We start from the raw sequence: 18,707 nt of genomic DNA on the forward strand, positions 1-18,707 counted from the left end.
TAGGTGTGGAGAATGACCAGGAAGTGGCAATTTGGGAGTTAGCCCTGGTTATTAAGGAGGAAAAGGAGCTTATGGTGGTGGACAACTTGGATATGGATTGACAAGAGGATCTTTAGCTTCCTGTTTTACATGGACTTGACTGTATAAAGAGAGGATAAGAGCCCAGAGATAACAGGGCAACTTTAGGTTATCCAAATAATTAATGACTTTAAGGAAACTCTTCTCAGTCATGCCATGACTGTGGCAGTGATGTAGCAGAAGACACCAGAACAGATGCGGAGTCATTTGTGAATGGATTGGTTTACTATACTATGGAGGAAAGAATGAAAAAAATTGCTTTTGAGACAGTTTCCCAACTTTGTTTCTTTCAAGTAAGAGGACAGAAGCATCCCTTCTTTGATAACATTAGTTTTTTAAGTGTCCAGTGACATGTTAACCTGTTTTCAAGATTTTTCTCACTAAGTTTTGAAAAACTGTTTTCTAGGATCATGGTATAATAAGACATTTAAAAAACTGAAATGTTTGTTGTATTAAGAAGTTGTTGTACATTTATGATTTAATAAAGACTTCTAAAGGAAAACAGCTATTAGTTCTCTTTCAGTCATGTTTTTGCATTTTTATTCTTTCTTTTAAATAAATACTTCTTCATTTTATGAGATCATTGACATACAGCACCATATGTTTAAATATGCAGTACAATGATGATTTATATGTATTGCAAACTGATTACTATAGAACTTTATAGCATTTATCTCACACTGTAACATTTTTCTTATGATAATCCTTAACTTTCAGTGTTAAGTGTGGCCCTCATGTACATTACTTCTTTTATGTTTATCTTAAAACTGAATGTTTGTATTTTTTTTATAATTTAAGTATGATTACTCTTGCATGGAAAATCCCATGGACAGAGGAGCCTCGTAGGTTGCGGTCCCTGGGGTTGCTGTGAGTCGGACACGACTGAGCAGCTTCGCTTTCACTTTTCACTTTCATGCATTGGAGAAGGAAATGGCAACCCACTCCAGTGTTCTTGCCTGGAGAATCCCAGGGACGGGGGAGCCTGGTGGGCTGTCGTCTATGGGGTCACACAGAGTCGGACATGACTGAAGCGACTCAGCAGCAGGAGCAGCAGCATGATTGCTTTACAGAATTTTTTACAGAAATTAACAGAATTTTCTGTCAAACATCAACATGAATCATCCATAGGTATACATGTGTTCCCTGCCACTTGAACCTCCCTCCCATCTCCCCCCACATCCCACTCCTCTAGGTTGATACAGAGCCCCTGTTTGAGTTCCCTGAGTCATACAGAAAATTCCCATTGCTTATCTAATTTACATATGGTAATGTATGTTTCCATGTTACTCTCTCCATACATCCCACCCTCTCCTCCCCCAACCCGTGTCCATAAGTCTGTTCCCTATATCTGTTTCTTTATTGTTGCCCTGCAACCATCTTTCTAGATTCCATATATATGCATTAATATACAATATTTTATCTTTCTCCTTCTGTATTACTTCACTCTGTATAATAGGCTCTAGATTCATCCATTTTGTTAGAGCTGACTCAAATGCATTCCTTTTTATGGCTGAGGAATATTCCATTGTGTATATGTACCACAGTTTCTTTATCCCTTCATCTGTCGATGGACGTCCGGGCTGCTTCCATGTTCTAGCTATTGTAAACAGTGCTGCAATGAACATTATGATACATATGTCCTTTTCAATCTGGGCTTCCTCAGGTTATATGCGTAGTGGGATTTCTGGGTCATATGGTGGCTTTATTCCTAGTGGAATCTCCACACTACCAGCCATAGTGGCTGTATCAATTTTCATTTCCACCATGTGTATTTTCAATTTTGGTTTTCTCAGGTTATCTGCCTAGTAGTGGGATTGCTGGGTCATATGGTGGTTTTGTTCCTAGTTATTCAAGGAATCTCCATACTATCTTCCATAGTGGCTGTATCAGTTTACATTTCCACCAACAGTGAAAGAGGATTCCTTTTTCCGCACACCCTCTCTATCATTTATTATTTGTAGACTTTTCAATGATGGCCACTCTGACAGATGTGAGGTGATTTCATTGCAGTTTTGATTAGCATTTCTTTAATAATGAGCAAGGTTGAGCATCTTTTCATGTTTGGTAGCCAACTGTAGGTATTCTTTGGAGAAATGCCTGTTTAAGTATTTTTTCTACTTTTTGATTGGGTAGTCTGTTTTTCTGGTATGGAGTGGTATGAGCTGGTTGTATATTTTGGAAATTCTATGTCAGTTCCTTCATTTTCTATTTTCTCCCATCATGAAGCTTGTCTTTTCACCTTGCTTATAGTTTCCTTTGCTGTCCAAAAGCTTTTAAGTTTAATTAGGTCCCACTTGTTTATTTTTGTTTTTATTTCCATTACTTGAGGAGGTGGGTCATAGAGAGTCTTGCTTTGATGAGTGTTCTGCCTATGTTTTCCCCGAAGAGTTTTATAGTATCTGGTCTTACATTTAGGTCTGTAACCCATTTTGAGTTTATCTTTGTGTATGATATTAGGAAGTGTTCTAATTTCATTCTTTTACATGGGTCAAATCAGATCAGTCGCTCAGTCGTGTCCGACTCTTTGTGACCCCATGAATCGCAGCATGCCAGGCCTCCCTGTCCATCACCAACTCCCGGAGTTCACTCAGACTCATGTCCATCGGGTCAGTGATGCCATCCAGCCATCTCATCCTCTGTCGTCCCCTTCTCCTCCTGCCCCCAATCCCTCCCAGCATCAGAGCCTTTTCCAATGAGTCAACTCTTCACATGAGGTAGTTGTACAGTTTTCCCAGCACCACATATTGAAGGGGCTATCTTTGCCCCATTGTATATTCATGCCTCCTTTGTCAAAAATAAGATACCCATAGGTGTGTGGGTTTATTTTTGGGCTCTCTTTTTCCATTGGTCTATATTTCTATTTTTCTGCCAGTACCATACTGTTTCGTTGTTAATATATAGGAATGCAAATGATTTCTGTGTATTGATTTTGTGTCCCACAAATTTGCTAAATTCACTGATTAGCTATAGTAATTTTCTGATAGTATCCTTAGGGTTTTCTATGTATAGTATCATGTCATCTGCAAACAGTGAGAGCTTTAATTCTTCTTTTCCAATCTGGATTCCTTTTATTTCTTTTGCTTCTCTGATTCCCATAGCTAGGACTTCCAAAACTGTGTTAATAATAGTGGTGAGAGTGGACACATTTGTCTTACTCCTGATCTTAGAATGCTTTCAGTTTTTAACCATTGAGAATAATGATTGCTGCAAGCTTATCATATATCAGTTCAGTTCAGTTGCTCAGTCGAGTCCGACTCTTTGCAACCCCATGGATTGCAGTACACCAGGCTTCCCTGTCCGTCACAAACTCCCAGAGCTTATTCAAACTCATGTCCATCCAGTCAGTGATGCCATCCAACCATCTCATCCTCTGTCGTCCCCTTCTCCTCCCACCTTCAATCTTTCCCAGCATCACGGTCTTTTCCAGTGAGTTATTTCTTCGCATCAGGTGGCCAAAGTATTGGAGCTTCAGCTTCAACGTCAGTCCTTCCAATGAGTATTCAGGACTTATTTCCTTTAGGATGGACTGATTAGATCTCCTTGCAGTCCACAGGACTCTCAAGAGTCTTCTCCAACATCACAGTTCAAAAGTATTAATTCTTTGGCGCTCAGCTTTCTTTATAGTCCAACTCACATCCATACATGACTACTGGAAAAACCATAGCCTTGACTAGATGGACCTTTGTTGGCAAAGTAATGTCTCTGCTTTTTAATATGCTGTCTAGATTGGTCATATCTTTTCTTCCAAGGAGTAAAGTCCATATATGATTTGTTGAGGTAGATTCCTTCTATGCCCATTTTTTGAAGAGCTTTTATCATAAAAGCTCTTTTTATGAGTCAAAGGCTTTTTCTTCATCTATTATGATTTTCATATGATTTTTATTTTTCAATATGTTAATATGGTGTATCACATTGATTTTCTGTATATTGAATATTTGCACCCCCAAAATAAACCCAACTTGATCATGGTGTATGAGCTTTTTAATGTGCTGTTGAATTTTTGTTTGCTAGAATTTTGTTGAAGATTTTTGCATCTATGTTCATCAGTGATATTGGCCTGTAGTTTTCTTTTTTGTGTTGTCTTTTTCTGGTTTTGGTATCAGGGTAATGATGGCCTCATAGAATGAGTTTGTAAGTGTTCCTTCCTCTGCAACTTTTTGAAAGAGTTTTAGAAGGATAGACATTCTCTCTTCTCTAAATGTTTAATAGAATTCACCTGTGAAGCCATCTGGTCCTGGGATTTTGTTTCTAAGGAGATCTTTTATCACAGTTTTGATTTCAATGCTTGTAATTGAGTTGTTCATAATTTCTATTTCTTCCTGGTTCAGTCTTGGAAGATTGAAATTTTCTAAGAATCTGTCCATTTCTTCCAGATTATCCATTTTATTGCCATACAGTTGCTCATAGTAGCCTCTTATACTCCTTTGTATTTCTGCATTGTCTGTTGTAACCTCTCCTTTTTAATTTATAATTTTGTTGATTTGATTCTTTTCTCATTTTTTCTTGATGAGTCTGGCTAAAAAGACTTGTCAATTTTGCTTATCTTCTCAAAGAACTAGCTTTTAGTTTTATTAATCTTTGCTATTGTTTTTTTTTCCATTTCTTTTTCATTTATTTCTGCTCTCATCTTTATTTCTTTCCTTCTGCTAACTTCCGGTTTTTTTCTTCTTTTTCCAGCTGTTTTAGGTGTAAAGTTAGGTTGTCTATTCAATGTTTTTCTTATTTCTTGAGGTAGGATTGTATTACTGAACTTCCCTCTTAGAACTGCTTTTGCTGCATCCCAAACCAGTCCATTCTGAAGGAGATCAGCCCTGGGATTTCTTTGGAAGGAATGATGCTAAAGCTCAAACTCCAGTACTTTGGCCACCTCATGCAAAGAATTGACTCATTGGAAAAGACTCTGATGCTGGGAGGGATTGGGGGCAAGAGGAGACGTGGACGACAGAGGATGAGATGGCTGGATGGCATCACTGACTCCATGGACGTGAGTCTGACTGAACTCCAGGAGTTGGTGATGGACAGGGAGGCCTGGCATGCTGCGATTCATGGGGTCGCAAAGAGTCGACACGACTGAGCGACTAATCTGATCTGATCTGATCTGATCTGATAGGTTTTGAGTTGTTGTGTTTTCATTGTCATTTGTTTCTGGAAATTTTCTTGATTTCCCTTTTTATTTCTTCAGTAACCTGTTGGTTATTTAGAAACGTATTGTTTAATCTCCATGTGTTTGTGTTTTTTAGTCTTTTTGTTGTAGCTGATATCTAGTCTTATAGTGTCATCATCAGGAAAGATGCTTGATATAATTTCAATCTTCTTAAATTTACTGAAAGTTGATTTGTGACCCAAAATGTAGTCTATCCTGGGGAATGTTCCATGTGCACTTGAAAAAAAGTGTACTGTGCATTTGGATGGAATGTCCTGAAAATATCAATGAGATCCATCTGGTCTAATGTGTCATTTAAGACTTGTGCTTCCTTATTAATTTTCTGTTTTGATGATCTGTCCTTTGATATAAGTGGGGTGTTAAAGTCTCCTACTACTATTGTGTTACTGTGACTTTCTCAATTTATGTCTGTTAGTGTTTGCCTTATCTATCGAGTTACCCCTATGTTGGGTGCATAGATATTTACAATTGTTATGTCTTCCTCATGGATTGACCCCTTGATCATTACATAGCATCCTTCCTTATCTCTTGTAGTATTCTTTATTTTAAGGCCTATTTTGTCTGATATGCGGATTGCTACTCCAGCTCTCTTTTGACTTTCACGTCCATGAAATATTTTTTCATCTTTTTGTTTTCAGTCTATATGTGTCTTTAGGTCTGAAGTGGGTTTCTTGTAAACAGCATATATATGGGTCTTGTTGTTGTACCCATTCGACCAGTCTATGTCAGTCTACGACTTTTGGTTGAAGCATTTAATCCATTTATATTTAAAGTAATTATTGATATATATGTTCCTATTGCCATTTTCTTAATTGTTTGGGATTTGTTTTTGTAGATCTTTTCCTTCTCTTGTATTTCCTGAATATATAAGTCCCTCAACATTTGTTGTAAAGCTGGTTTGGTGGTAGTAAATTTTCTTAACTTTTGCTTGTCTGTAAAGCTTGATTTCTCCATCAATTTTGAATGAGATGCCTGCCAGGTAGAATAATCTTGGTTGTAGGTTTTTCTCTTTCAGTATTTTAAATATATCCTGCCATTCCCTTCTGGCCTAAAGAGTTTCTGCTGAAAGATCAGCTGTTAAACATAGGGCTTTCCCTTGTATGTTACTTGTTGCTTTTCTCTTGCTGCTTTCAATATTCTTTCTTTGTGCTAAATATTTGTTAGTTTGATTAGTATGTGTCTTGGCATGTTTCTTCTTTCTTTTGTCATATATGGGACTCTTTGCACTTCTTGGACTTGATTGACTATTTCCTTTCCCATGTTGGGGAAATTTCCAACTGTAATCTCTTCAAAAATTTTCTCATACACTTTCTTTTTCTTCTGAGACCCCTATAATTTGAACGTTGGTGCATTTAATATTGTCCCAGAGGTCTCTGAGACTATTCTCAATTCTTTTCATTCTTTTTCCTTTATTCTGCTCTTCAGCAGTTACTTCCACCATTCTACCTTTCAGCTCAATGATCCATTCTTCTTCAGATATTGTGCTATTGATTCCTTCTAGAGTATTTTTAATTTCAGTAATTGTGTTGCTTGTCCCTGTATGTTTATTCTTTAATTCTTCTAGGCCTTGTTCATTGATTCTTTCATTTTCTACATTCTATTTTCAAGGCTTTGCATCATCTTTACTATCATTATTCTGAATTCTTTTTCAGGTAGTTTGCCTATTTTCTCTTCATTTATTTGGACTTGTGGGTTTTTAGCTTGTTCCTTCATTTGTGCAGTATTTCTCTGCCTTTCCTTTTTTTTTTTAAACTTACTGTGTTTGAGGTCTCCTTTTCCCACTCTTCAAGGTTGAATTTTTTCTTCTTTGGTTTCTGGCCTCATTAGTTTGGTCCAGTTATGTAAGCTTTGTGTAGGGTGTGATTTTTGCTTGTATTATGGTGGGTGGAGGTGAGGTGTTTTGTTTTTTGTTTTGTTTTGTTTTGTTTCCTCTGATGGGCAGGGCTGAGTGAGGTGGTAATCCTGTCTGCTGATGATTGGGTTTGTATTTTTGTCTTGTTTGTTGTTTGGGTGAGGGTGCAAAGGGTGCTACTGGTAGTTGGGTGATGATAGGTCTTGTATACAAGTAGTTGCCTTTGTGGAATTCTCATTATTTGATACTCTTTAGGGTTAGGAGTTCTCTGGTAGTCTAGGGTCTTGGAGTCAGCACTCCCACTCCAAAGGCTCAGGGCTTGATCTCTGGCTGTGAACAGAGATTCCACATCTGGTTTGTTATGGCATTAAATGGCATTAAAATAAATACACAAAAAATGAGGAAGAAAACAAGAACCCCAGGCAAATGGCAATTACAAAATCAGGTAAATAATAACTAAAATAATGGAATATACAGATACATATACAGCCATAAGCAGAACCAAAACAGTCCCAAAAAATTAAACATAAAAGATTGACCCTGCAAACAAAGGAAACCAAAAATGAAATCCACCAGTTAAGAACAAAACTAACTAAAGTATTAACTGGAAAACAAAACTAAAGCAAAGTGCTACCTGGGGAATAAATCAACAAAAACAAAACAAACCAACAAATATGGTGAGAAAAAGAGAGAATAGAAATGCAAAGTTAATTAGAGGTAGGTAGAGAAGATTTATGTATATTGAAGATTAACTGCAACAGGAAAAGAACAATGGGAAAAGCAAACAAAGGAATAAATGTAGAAAAATAATAATAAATTTAAAAAGTTAAAGTTAAAAGAAAGGGGGAAAAAAAGAAAAAAGAAAGAAAAAATGGATAAAAAAGGAAAACCCCACAGAACCACAAAAGGCCAATATTGAGGCAGAAGCATATAAGAGAAATAAAATGTGTGATTTTTAAAAAATTCTCAAAAGTGTAAATAGTGAAATCAACAACTACAACAACAAAGGGGGGGAGGGAGAAAAATTAATAATAAATCCAGAAGAAACTACAGTAAAAGTCAAAATATAAAAATAATAAATGCTTCTCTTGAGTCTCTCCTATCAGTGTACTTTCCCTCTCTGGGAGTCACAGTCCACCTTGCCTCCCTAGATGCACTCCAACACTGGACCTGCTGTGGGGGCAGCTCAGACTCTAATCTGGTCCTACTCCTGAGTGTTCTTGTCTCCAGTTTCCAGAGTTTTCAGAACTAGTGGGTGCATATTTTTTTTTTGTTTTCTTTTTGAGAACTCTCAATGTTTTTTTAAAATATATTCCATAGACACATAGTCTGCCTAGTTGATCGTGTAGATTTAATCTACAGCTTGTACAGCTGATGGGAAGGTTGTGGGTCTTCTTCCTTAGCCACACTGTCCCTGGGTTTCAATTGTGGCTTTATCTCCACCTCTGCATGTGGGTCGTCCACAGGAGTTTGCTCCTGAGGTGCCCAGAAGGACTTGGGTTTGCCTCATTGAGTGCCAGGTGTGGTCATGGTGCAGCTGCTTGGGTCACAGGGGCCCTGGCAGCACCAGGTACTCAGGGGAGCTGGTGGCTAGGGCAGCAGGAAATACGCTTTTCTAGAAGAGTGGCAACCCACTCCACTACTCTTGCTTGAAGAACCCCCAGACAGAGAAGCCTGGAAGGCCACAGTTCACAGGGTCACAAAGACTTAGTCACCACTGAAGCAACCCACATACACAAATGCAGGACTTTTTCTAGCCTGTGGCAGTTCTGCCCTAGTGAGGATTGAGTGTGAAGGTGGTGCAGCTGTTTGACAGTGCCAAGTGTGCAAGGACACAGACTTCCTCAGCTGCAGCTACGGCTCTATCAGAGTCTGGCAGCTAGCAATCAGAAGGCCTCTTTGGCTAGTCCTTCTCTGTTGCTCCGCCCATTCATGCACTTAGAGGTCTCCCTTGCCTGGGGTCCTTCTCTGTTGCTTGGTGCATCAGGCACATGAAGGGCTCCTCTGACTGGGGTCCTTCTCTGTTGTTCAAGTGTTCTCAAGCATTTGGAAGGCCAGTATCTCTATTGTTCACCTGCTGGTGTTGGTCTTAGTGTGTGAGGAGAGAGAGGCTACCATGATGGCTTCATCCCCTACTCATGACTCAGCAGTATCCGCTTTCTGCCATGGCTGCCTGACTTTTCTCCACAGACATTTCTCAACACAGTCTCCTCCCTCATGTCCCCTCAGGCTGTCTCTCTGCAGTCAACAGCAGGCTTTGCCCTGGGATTGCTCCACAATCCCTACACTTCAGCTCCCAGCCACTGTGCCTTCTAGGAGAACTGCAACCCTGTCTGGGGTACGAATGGCTGCAGAAAGGAATGTCTATGTGATTATCATTCCATTTAGGCTGTCACAGATCAGCTGCTCCACTCAGCCTCAAATGTTTCTCCTAAGTCACAAATAAATACCCTGAGTTCCCCCACCCACTGAGGGCAAGTCCAGTCTTACTAACTCTCCTGTTTTTCCTCCTTGTTCCTTCATCCTAGCAAGTTTTCCATGGTTCTATATATTCTTTTCCAGTGGTCAGGTACTCCTGCCTGCTCTCAGCTGGTGGTCTGCAATCACTTCTGGATCTGAAGGTGTATTCCTGATGTATCCATGGAGAGAGATATACTCCATGTCCACCTACTCCTCTGCCATTTTCTTCCTCATGTTTGTATTTCTTGACAACCTTCATCCTCAATCTCCTCCCACCAATTCTCTGCCTTTAGTAACCACAAATATGTTTGTCTTGTTATCAATGTGTCCTAAAGCAGCAGTTGCCCTGAGTCCACCCAGATGTAGCCCTGGGGGTGGCTGTGTTCTTTTCCACTGCCTTGAGCTATGCTCAGTGAAATCCTCCTGATGGGAGTCTGAAAGATAAAGCTTGAGAAGAGGAGTTTGAGAGGTCCAGGAATGGATGTCTCCAAACTGATAATGCATGGCCATGCATGGGCACAGCTGTACCAATTAAAATCTCAAAATGCTTCCAATCTTAGTGGGTAAACAGTCACTGAGCTGAGGTCACCCCAAGTATCCATGCCATAACCAGGAGCTAAAGGGCTTTTATCTGGCATTTTGAACTTCATCTCCTAGAAAACTCTGTAAAAGCAAAGTAATATCTCTGCTCTTTAATATGCTATCTAGGTTGGTCATAACTTTCCTTCCAAGGAGTAAGCAACTTTTAATTTCATGGCTGCAGTCACCATCTTCAGCAATCTTGGAGCCCAGAAAAATAAAGTCAGCCACTGTTTCCCCATCTATTTGCCATGAAGTGATGGGATTGGATGCCATGATCTTAGTTTTCTGAATGTTGAGCTTTAAGCCAACTGTTTCACTCTCCTCTGTCATTTTCATCAAGAGGCTCTTTAGTTCTTCTTCACTCATTAGGATTTTAATTTTTACAGAGATCAGGCAATGTGCTAGGTGCTAGGGGTCTGGCAGGACAAAGATAAACTAGATTGTCCCATTCCCTGACCTCACGGAGGTCACAATCTTGAGGAAATGGGGATGAATAATAAATGTTCATATAGAGGATAACCAGGGCTGTGATATGTTAAGCATTGGGTATTGTGGGTACCAGAAGTAGTCCTTGACCTAGTGTGGGAGAGTTCTTAGGGGAGCAGGCATCTAAGTGAGGACCTGAAGGATGATCAGGAAATTACCCAGATAAGCAGAGAAGAGGAGAAACATTGAGACAGAAGTGACTGCATGTGCAAAGATCCCAGGATGAGAATGTATGACAGAGTGGAGAAACTGTAAGTGATTCAACAAGGCTGGAAATGAAGTGTGCAGTGATGACAAATGGAGAGATTCCAAGTGGACTGCATCCTCCAAAGGTCAACCACCCCTTCCCTGGGCCAGTGAGGGTAAAAGGGCATATAGCAAGCAAAAATGGAGGCAAAATGCGGGGGGGCAAAAATGTGTGGACAAAAATGTAATGAGGGTCTCTTGTTGGGGACATGTTGGAGAGGTAGGTATAGAAGGGTCATTTCTAATCAAAAGGTAAGGAGTTCCTTTATAATACAGATGACATTTAAGTCTGAATAGAAGATGAATAAATGCTCACCTGGTACAGAGAGAATGGCATCTATAAAGGAGCCCCACATGGACAAAGAAATCTGGGGTTTAGAAATCTGGGGTTGTTCTTTCACCTTTCCTTAATGTGTGCCTTTTTTGTCTCCAGGTTTTAATGGACATGGTCTGAATGAGCCTCCTACAAGTAAATATCTTTGCATCCATCTTTCATTTCAGCCTCCATGGGTCTTTTGCCAAGCTTTTCTTTTCGCTCACAAAGGGAGCTGTCCCCAGACTCAGACTGGTCTCCTGAGTGGAGCCAAGATGTCAGTGGGAGGAAAAATGCTGAGCCTTTGGTCTCTTTTTGTACCTGCAGCAATGGTACTGGCTTGTCAAATTTTATTTTCTATATTTTTCTGGGTTAGAAGGGTATATTTGAGCAATAATTTCCTACAGAAATGGGTTGAAGTTCTATGATGAGCTTATAATTCATGACTCCTACTAACAAAATTTCCTATAGGTGCCACAGAAGTATCAAGGTAAAGATGTAAACACTGGTGACTATTCACTATTAATGGTGAAATTTGCATTTTTTATTCAACGCCTCCCTAATGTATTTTTCCATCCATTTTTCTATCCTACCAGTTATCTGTTTTCTCAAATACAAATCTCCCTCCCTCCATTCCTTCTTTTCTTTTTCCTTCATTTCTTTCATCCATCCAAATAACCGTTCACTTGTTTGTCCTTCTTTTGTTCTGTACTTCCATTCATCTCTCAACTTTTCTTCCTGGTATTTATTCTTCTTTCCTCCTCTTTGACTCTCCTATGTCCACTCTTCCTTCATCCATCCAGGTATCCCATTTCTCTTTCTCCATCTATCTGTCCTCTTTGTTTACTGTCTTTCTTGTTTACCCACTCACACTCTCTTGGATTCATTTCATTCATTGTGTGAATAGGAGGCTTGCTCTACTCACAAAATCACTCCTATTCACACAATCACTCCTTCCCTCACTCTGATTAGTGGTACACCTTTAAATGGTTGTCCTTGGACAAATTTCTGGAACTCAGGTGAGCCTGGGGGGCTTTCTTCCATTCTATGGGGGACTTGGTTTTTTAGTTTGATGAAATGAATTTTTTTTTTCTTTTGAAATCTGGTTCATTTAATACCATATTTAAGAAGCCAAAAGGTCAAGAAGATTTACTCATATATTTTTTTTCCAAGGGCTTTATATTTTTATCATTGAATTTAGGTCTTTATTTTCAGTTAATTTTGTGTAAGTTGTGAGTTGGGGGACCAACTTCATTTTTTTTTTTTTTTTACACATGGATATCTACTTGTTGCAGTGCTTTTTGTTAAATCATCTATTATTTCCCTGCTGTCTTGGAACTTCTATTGAAAATAAATTGCTTATAAGTGTGTTTGTTTCTAGACAAAAAATCCTACTCTATTGATCTAAATGTCTATATTTATGCAAGTGGGTTGGAAAGATCCCCTGGAGAAGGGAAAGGCTACCCTCTCCTGTATTCTGGCCTGGAGAATTCCATGGACTGTGTAATCCATGGGGTTGCAAAGAGTTGGACATGACTGAGCAACTTTCACTTCACTTTATGAAAGTGGAATGCTCTTTTGATATCTGTAGCTTAGTAGCAATTTTTATAATTGGGAAGCAGAATTTTCCAAGTTTATTATTTCTGCTTATTGGTTTGGCTTTTCAAAGTACTTTGCAATTTTATATGAATTTTAGGATCAGCTTCCAAATTTCTATGGAAGAGCCAGCTGCAATTTTGACAAAGATTGTATTTAATCTGTAAATTAAGTTAAGCAGTGTTTCCATCCTAATAATATTAAATCCTTGATTTATGAATATGAGATGTGTTTCTGTTTATTTCGGTCTTTCTAAAATTTTTCAACAAAGTTTTGTAGTTTTCAGTGTATGAATCTTAACAGTATTTTTGTTCAGTTTCTCCCCAAATTCTTGATATTTTATTCTTTGCTTATTTGTTTTTTAAATTTCATTTTCAGAATGTTAATACCTGGCATTTAGAAATACAGTGTTTGCATATTTGTCTTATATTGTCCTGAACTAATAGAATTCAGTAGTATTTATTTATATTTCTTAGAATTTTTAATATACAAGATCTTATCATTTGTGAATAGAGAGAGATTAAGTTACCAGAATACCTTATCCGTCTCCTGAGAAATCTGTTTGTGGGTCAACAAGCAATAGTTAGAACCAGACACAGTACAATAGACTGGTTCAAAATTGGGAAAGGAGTACAACAAGACTATATATTGTCACCCTGTTTATTTAACTTACATGCAGAGAACATCATGTGAAATGCTAAGATGGATGAATCACAAGATTGGAATCAAGATTCCTGGGAGAAATATCAACAACTGCAGATATGCAGATGATACTACTCTAATAGCAGAAAGAAAAGAGGAATTAAAGAGCACCTTGATGAGAGTGAAAGGACAGAATGAAAAAGCTGACTTGAAACTCAACATTAGAAAAAAGAAAAGAAACCTAAGGTCATGGCATCCATCCCCATCACTTCATGGCAAATAGAAAGGGAAATAGTGGAAGCAGTGACAGATTTTATTTTCTTGGGCTTCAAAATCACTATGGATGGTGACCGTAGCCATGAAGTTAAAAGATGCTTGCTCTTTGGAAGGAAAGCTATAACAAACCTAAACAACGTTTTAAAAAGCAGAGACATTGCTTTACCGACAAAGGTATATATAGTCAAACTTCTGATTTTTCCAGTAGTCATGTATGGATGTCAGGGTTGGACTGTAAAGAGGGCTAGGCACCAAAGAATTTATGTCTTTGAACTGTGGTGTTGGAGATGATTCTTGAGAGTCCCTTGGACAGAAAGGAGATGAAACCAATCAATCTTAAAAGAAAATCAACCCTGAATATTCTTTGGAGGGACTGATGCTAAAGCTGAAGTTCCAATACACTGGCCACCTGATATAAAAAGCTGATTCACTGGAAAACACCCAGATGCTGAATTTGAGCAAATTCTGGGAGATAGTGGAAGACAGAGGAGCCTGGCATGCTGCAGTCCATAGCGTCACAGAGTCAAAAATGGCTTAGTGACTGATTAACAGCAATTACAATTACGGCACAAACTACATTTACAGTTCAAATTCCTTCCAGGTAGGATCCATGCATTACTCAGATTTTAAACTAATTTCATCTATTTTAAAAAAATTATAATGTAGTATAAGAAATGTTTAATAAAAGCATTTCCATGAGTAAGACATCATGCTGTGTGATCATTAGCTCTGGACCTAAAGAAAGGCCAGTTCTAGGGCAAGATACATTGTTGCACAAGGCTTAAAGAAAGCATGAGGAAGAATGCTCACCTACTGGAAGGGCCCTGGACTGCCTATCAACTCTCTCAGGGATGAATATGGGATTTACATCATGGCATGAAATTCTGAAGAATAATATTGGCAAAAGTCTATACATTTTTGATGTACAGTGAAGGAAAATAAACCATTAGTACAAAAATGCCTTAATTTACAGTATTGTGACTGATCCCATGTTTAACATTTTCTTTAGAGCCCCTGTGACATCCTTATTCCTAAGACTATAGATTAAAGGGTTAAGAACAGGAGTGAGTATGGTGTAAAATGCAGATACAATCATATCCTTCTCAGGGGTGTGGTAGGAACTGGGGAGCATGTAGGTATAGATGGCAGCTCCAAAGAACAGGATGACCACAGTCATGTGGGAAGAACAAGTAGTGAAAGCCTTCTTCTTGCCCTCTGCTGAATTCATCCTGTGGATGGTGAGGAGGATGAATGAATAAGAGCTTGAAATGACTGTCACAGGGATGAGGAGCATGAGGACACAGCACAGGTACATGAGTGTCTCATACAGGGAAGTGTCTGAGCAGGAAAGCTTCATTAGAGCAGGGACCTCACAGAAGAAGTGGTGGATCTCCCTGGTTTTGCAGAAGGGGAAGGTCATGGTGACTGGTGTGAGCATAAAGCCATCCACTGATCCCAGGGACCAGCAGCCAGACACCAAGAGGTGACACACTCTATGGTTCATGAGAATAGAATAACGGAGTGGATGACAGATGGCCACATAGCGATCATAGGCCATGGCAGCCAGAAGAAAAAATTCTGAACCTACTAGAGTCAAATAGAGAAACATCTGCATTCCACATTCAGAGGCTGAAATCTCATTCACACCCATGACCTGGTCCATGAGCATCTTTGGCACAGTGACAGAAATGTACATCACATCCATGAGAGACAACTGACTAATAAAAAAATACATGGGAGTTTGAAGATGGGCATTAGAATGTATCAGAAGGATCAGGATACTATTACCAGACAAGGCCATCAGGAAAATCACAAAAATGACCACACAAAGGAGAGCTGGGTGCTTGGATTGACTGAAGAGTCCCATGAGGATGAAATCCAACTGTCCAGTGTGGTTGGACACCCAGGTGGAGTTGTCCATAAAGTTTCACCTAGATAAGCAAGGAGAGCTTTGTGATTAATAGATTGCAATATGGTCATGCAATATGACCACCTGATATTAATGTTTAGTGAGCTTCTGCTGCATGTGTGTTTGTGTTTTTGTCTGTGTGTGCATACACACCTGCATGCACAGCCATGTATGCAATCTAGTTGTGCTAATAAGAGGAGATGTTATGGGGTTGTAGATTTGAGGATTATAAGATTCCTTCAATTAAATACATTCTTTGAAATAGAAAGAATTCACAACTTGTCTTTCGGTGAATATATTGTGGGTTAAAACAATCAGTTACTAATAGTAAGTTTGCCAAAGTTCAATGTCATGAGATGTCCTGATGCAAACTCTACGTAAATATATATTAAAGCCAATAAGAGTATATAAATATAAATAAGTATAATTTATACTTCCAATTTTAACTGTGGATAAGCAGAGTTTCATAGAGAATCCCATCTCTGTTTTATCTAGTACATGCTTCTGCAACTTCATCTCCTTATAGTTCCTGCCATTTGTTTCAAATATTGGGGAACAGAACTAGCGTTTAGAAGGTCACAGACATTTACAAGACAAGGCATTCATTGTTTTGCAAGCATTATCTGCTTTATTGCCTACAGCAATCAAGTTTTCATGGAAAAAGAGATGCATAAAGGAAAACTGAATAACACTGAAAAGTCTCTGACTCCATGTAATGTTCTGTCCCCTATCTTGCTGCTCACAGTACATATCTGTGTTCAGTGCTGAAGACAAATTAAAAAAAAAAAAAATTAAACTTGGTTACACTTAAGGAGGTCATAATCAGTCAATGAGGGAGAAATATTACATAAATGTGATTTAAACTAGAATATTAAAAGACATACAAAATAAATTATTAAGAACAGTAGGAAAAAAATACACCTGAACTTTCTTAAGAGAATTAGTAGTTTCTCCTAAAATTTTTATCAGGCAGATTACATTTTGGAGCTTTTCATTTTCTTACATGTTAAATGTTAAGTTTTATAAGTCCTTATCAACAAGAGCTCATCTTTGCATGAAATGTTCCTTTGGTATCTCTGATTTTCTTGAAGAGATCCCTAGTCTTTCCCATTCAGTTGTTTTCCTCTATTTCTTTGCATTGATCACTGAAGAAGGCTTTCTTATCTCTTCTTGCTATTCTTTGGAACTCTGCATTCAGATGTTTATATCTTTCCTTTTCTCCTTTGCTTTTCACTTCTCTTCTTTTCACAGCTATTTGTAAGGCCTCCCCAGACAGCCATTTTGCTTTTTTGCATTTCTTTTCTATGGGAATGGTCTTGATCCTTGTCTCCTGTACAATGTCACGAACCTCATTCCATAGTTCATCAGGCACTCTATCTATCAGATCTAGGCCCTTAAATCTATTTCTCACTTCCACTGTATAATCATAAGGAATTTGACTTAGGTCATACCTGAGTGGTGTAGTGGTTTTCCCTACTTTCTTCAATTTAAGTCTGAATTTGGCAATAAGGAGTTCATGGTCTGAGCCACAGTCAGCTCCTGATCTTGTTTTTGCTGACTGTCCAACCTAGATAGCATATTCAAAAGCAGAGACATTACTTTGCCAACAAAGGTTCGTCTAGTGAAGGCTATGGTTTTTCCTGTGGTCATGTATGGATGTGAGAGTTGGACTGTGAAGAAGGCTGAGCGCCAAAGAATTGATGCTTTTGAACTGTGGTGTTGGAGAAGACTCTCGAGAGTCCCTTGGACTGCAAGGAGATCAGCCAGTCCATTCTGAAGGAAATCAGCCCTGGGATTTCTTTGGAAGGAATGATGCTAAAGCTGAAACTCCAGTACTTTGGCCACCTGATGCGAAGAGTTGACTCATTGGAAAAGACTCTGATGCTGGGAGGGATTGGGGGCAGGAGGAGAAGGGGACGACAGAGGATGAGATGGCTGAATGGCATCACTGACACGATGGACGTGAGTCTGAGTGAACTCTGGGAGTTGGTGATGGACAAGGAGGCCTGGCGTGCTGCAATTCATGGGGTCACAAAGAGTCAGACATGACTGAGTGACTGATCTGATCTGATCAACAAGAGGAAATATTGGCTCCACTTTCTGGGAAGAGTTTAGAAATGCTTATGATGCAGTAGTATTTCAAGTAGAATTTCAGTTTCAAATATATTTTATGTTCTTGCAATAATCCCAAGACTGATTACAATATTCAGCTTATTAACAATCCCATATTCTAGAGTGATGAAGCTGCAGACAACTTTGAAAGTGAATTTGGTGATTTAACACAGATATACAACAAATTTGCCACACATTGCATTAACATATATTTCTGTCAATTTCTACCTTCACTGGCAAATGAATGCTGAGCTCCATCTGTGTAAAATTTTTAAACTGTACAATTAAGACGAAATACACCTGTGACTGAGTCTATTTGTGGTCAGAATGAAGCAAGGACCAGTTCAGTGGCTGGTACAAGTGAACACCTCAGATCTATTTGTTGAATAAATGAAAAGAAAGCAGAGGGCAAGTGGGAAGTGGGACTTTCATTTCTTTGGTAAATGAAAGTCACTGTGTTCAAGCGACACTGAATACCTAGGACACCAGACAGATAAGGGAATTCTGTTTGTACCACAAAAAACAGTTGGCCTCCCTATTCAAAAGGGAGACCAATTTTTTTTTCTTACTTTTCTCTACCAAATTGCCTGAGTTCAAAATCAACAAAATGGTGCTTATTAAACTTGAGTAATTCTTAACTGTAGTAGTAGCTTAGTAACAAATCTTACATTAATCTGACAGCTCTTAAGCAATTGTTTTATTGCATTACTGTGTATTTTGTCCCCAAGAGCCTATGAAGTACTTACTCATCTTATTTTCTCCTTTTACAAATTAAATAATTCAGGTTCCTGGGGCATCTGCCTAGACTCGTGTCTCAGCTCAGGAGTTGGGACACAGAGTCTGTAATACTGCATAAATACTGTAGAACCCACTGTTCCCTCCACAGTCTACAATTTGGGTATTAGCTACCAACTGTAGATTTCCTCTAGGAAACAGATATGACTGAGACATTTATTTCAATGTTCTTACATCCAGAAATAATACCCATACC

The 18,707-nt window shown here is 38.8% G+C and overlaps 1 protein-coding gene across 1 annotated transcript; it reads right to left on the minus strand.

The window, feature by feature from the left end:
* Positions 1-14,662: 14,662 nt before the first annotated feature.
* LOC109561046 (olfactory receptor 2T29-like) lies at positions 14,663-15,616 on the minus strand. The gene has a single exon (XM_019963475.2). It carries the CDS (start codon positions 15,614-15,616, stop codon positions 14,663-14,665), a length of 954 nt encoding a protein of 317 aa, XP_019819034.2.
* Between the last annotated feature and the right edge of the window lie 3,091 nt (positions 15,617-18,707).

The sequence above is a fragment of the Bos indicus genome, chromosome 7 (assembly GCF_029378745.1).
Source record: "Bos indicus isolate NIAB-ARS_2022 breed Sahiwal x Tharparkar chromosome 7, NIAB-ARS_B.indTharparkar_mat_pri_1.0, whole genome shotgun sequence".
NCBI classification, from domain to species: Eukaryota; Metazoa; Chordata; class Mammalia; order Artiodactyla; family Bovidae; genus Bos; species Bos indicus.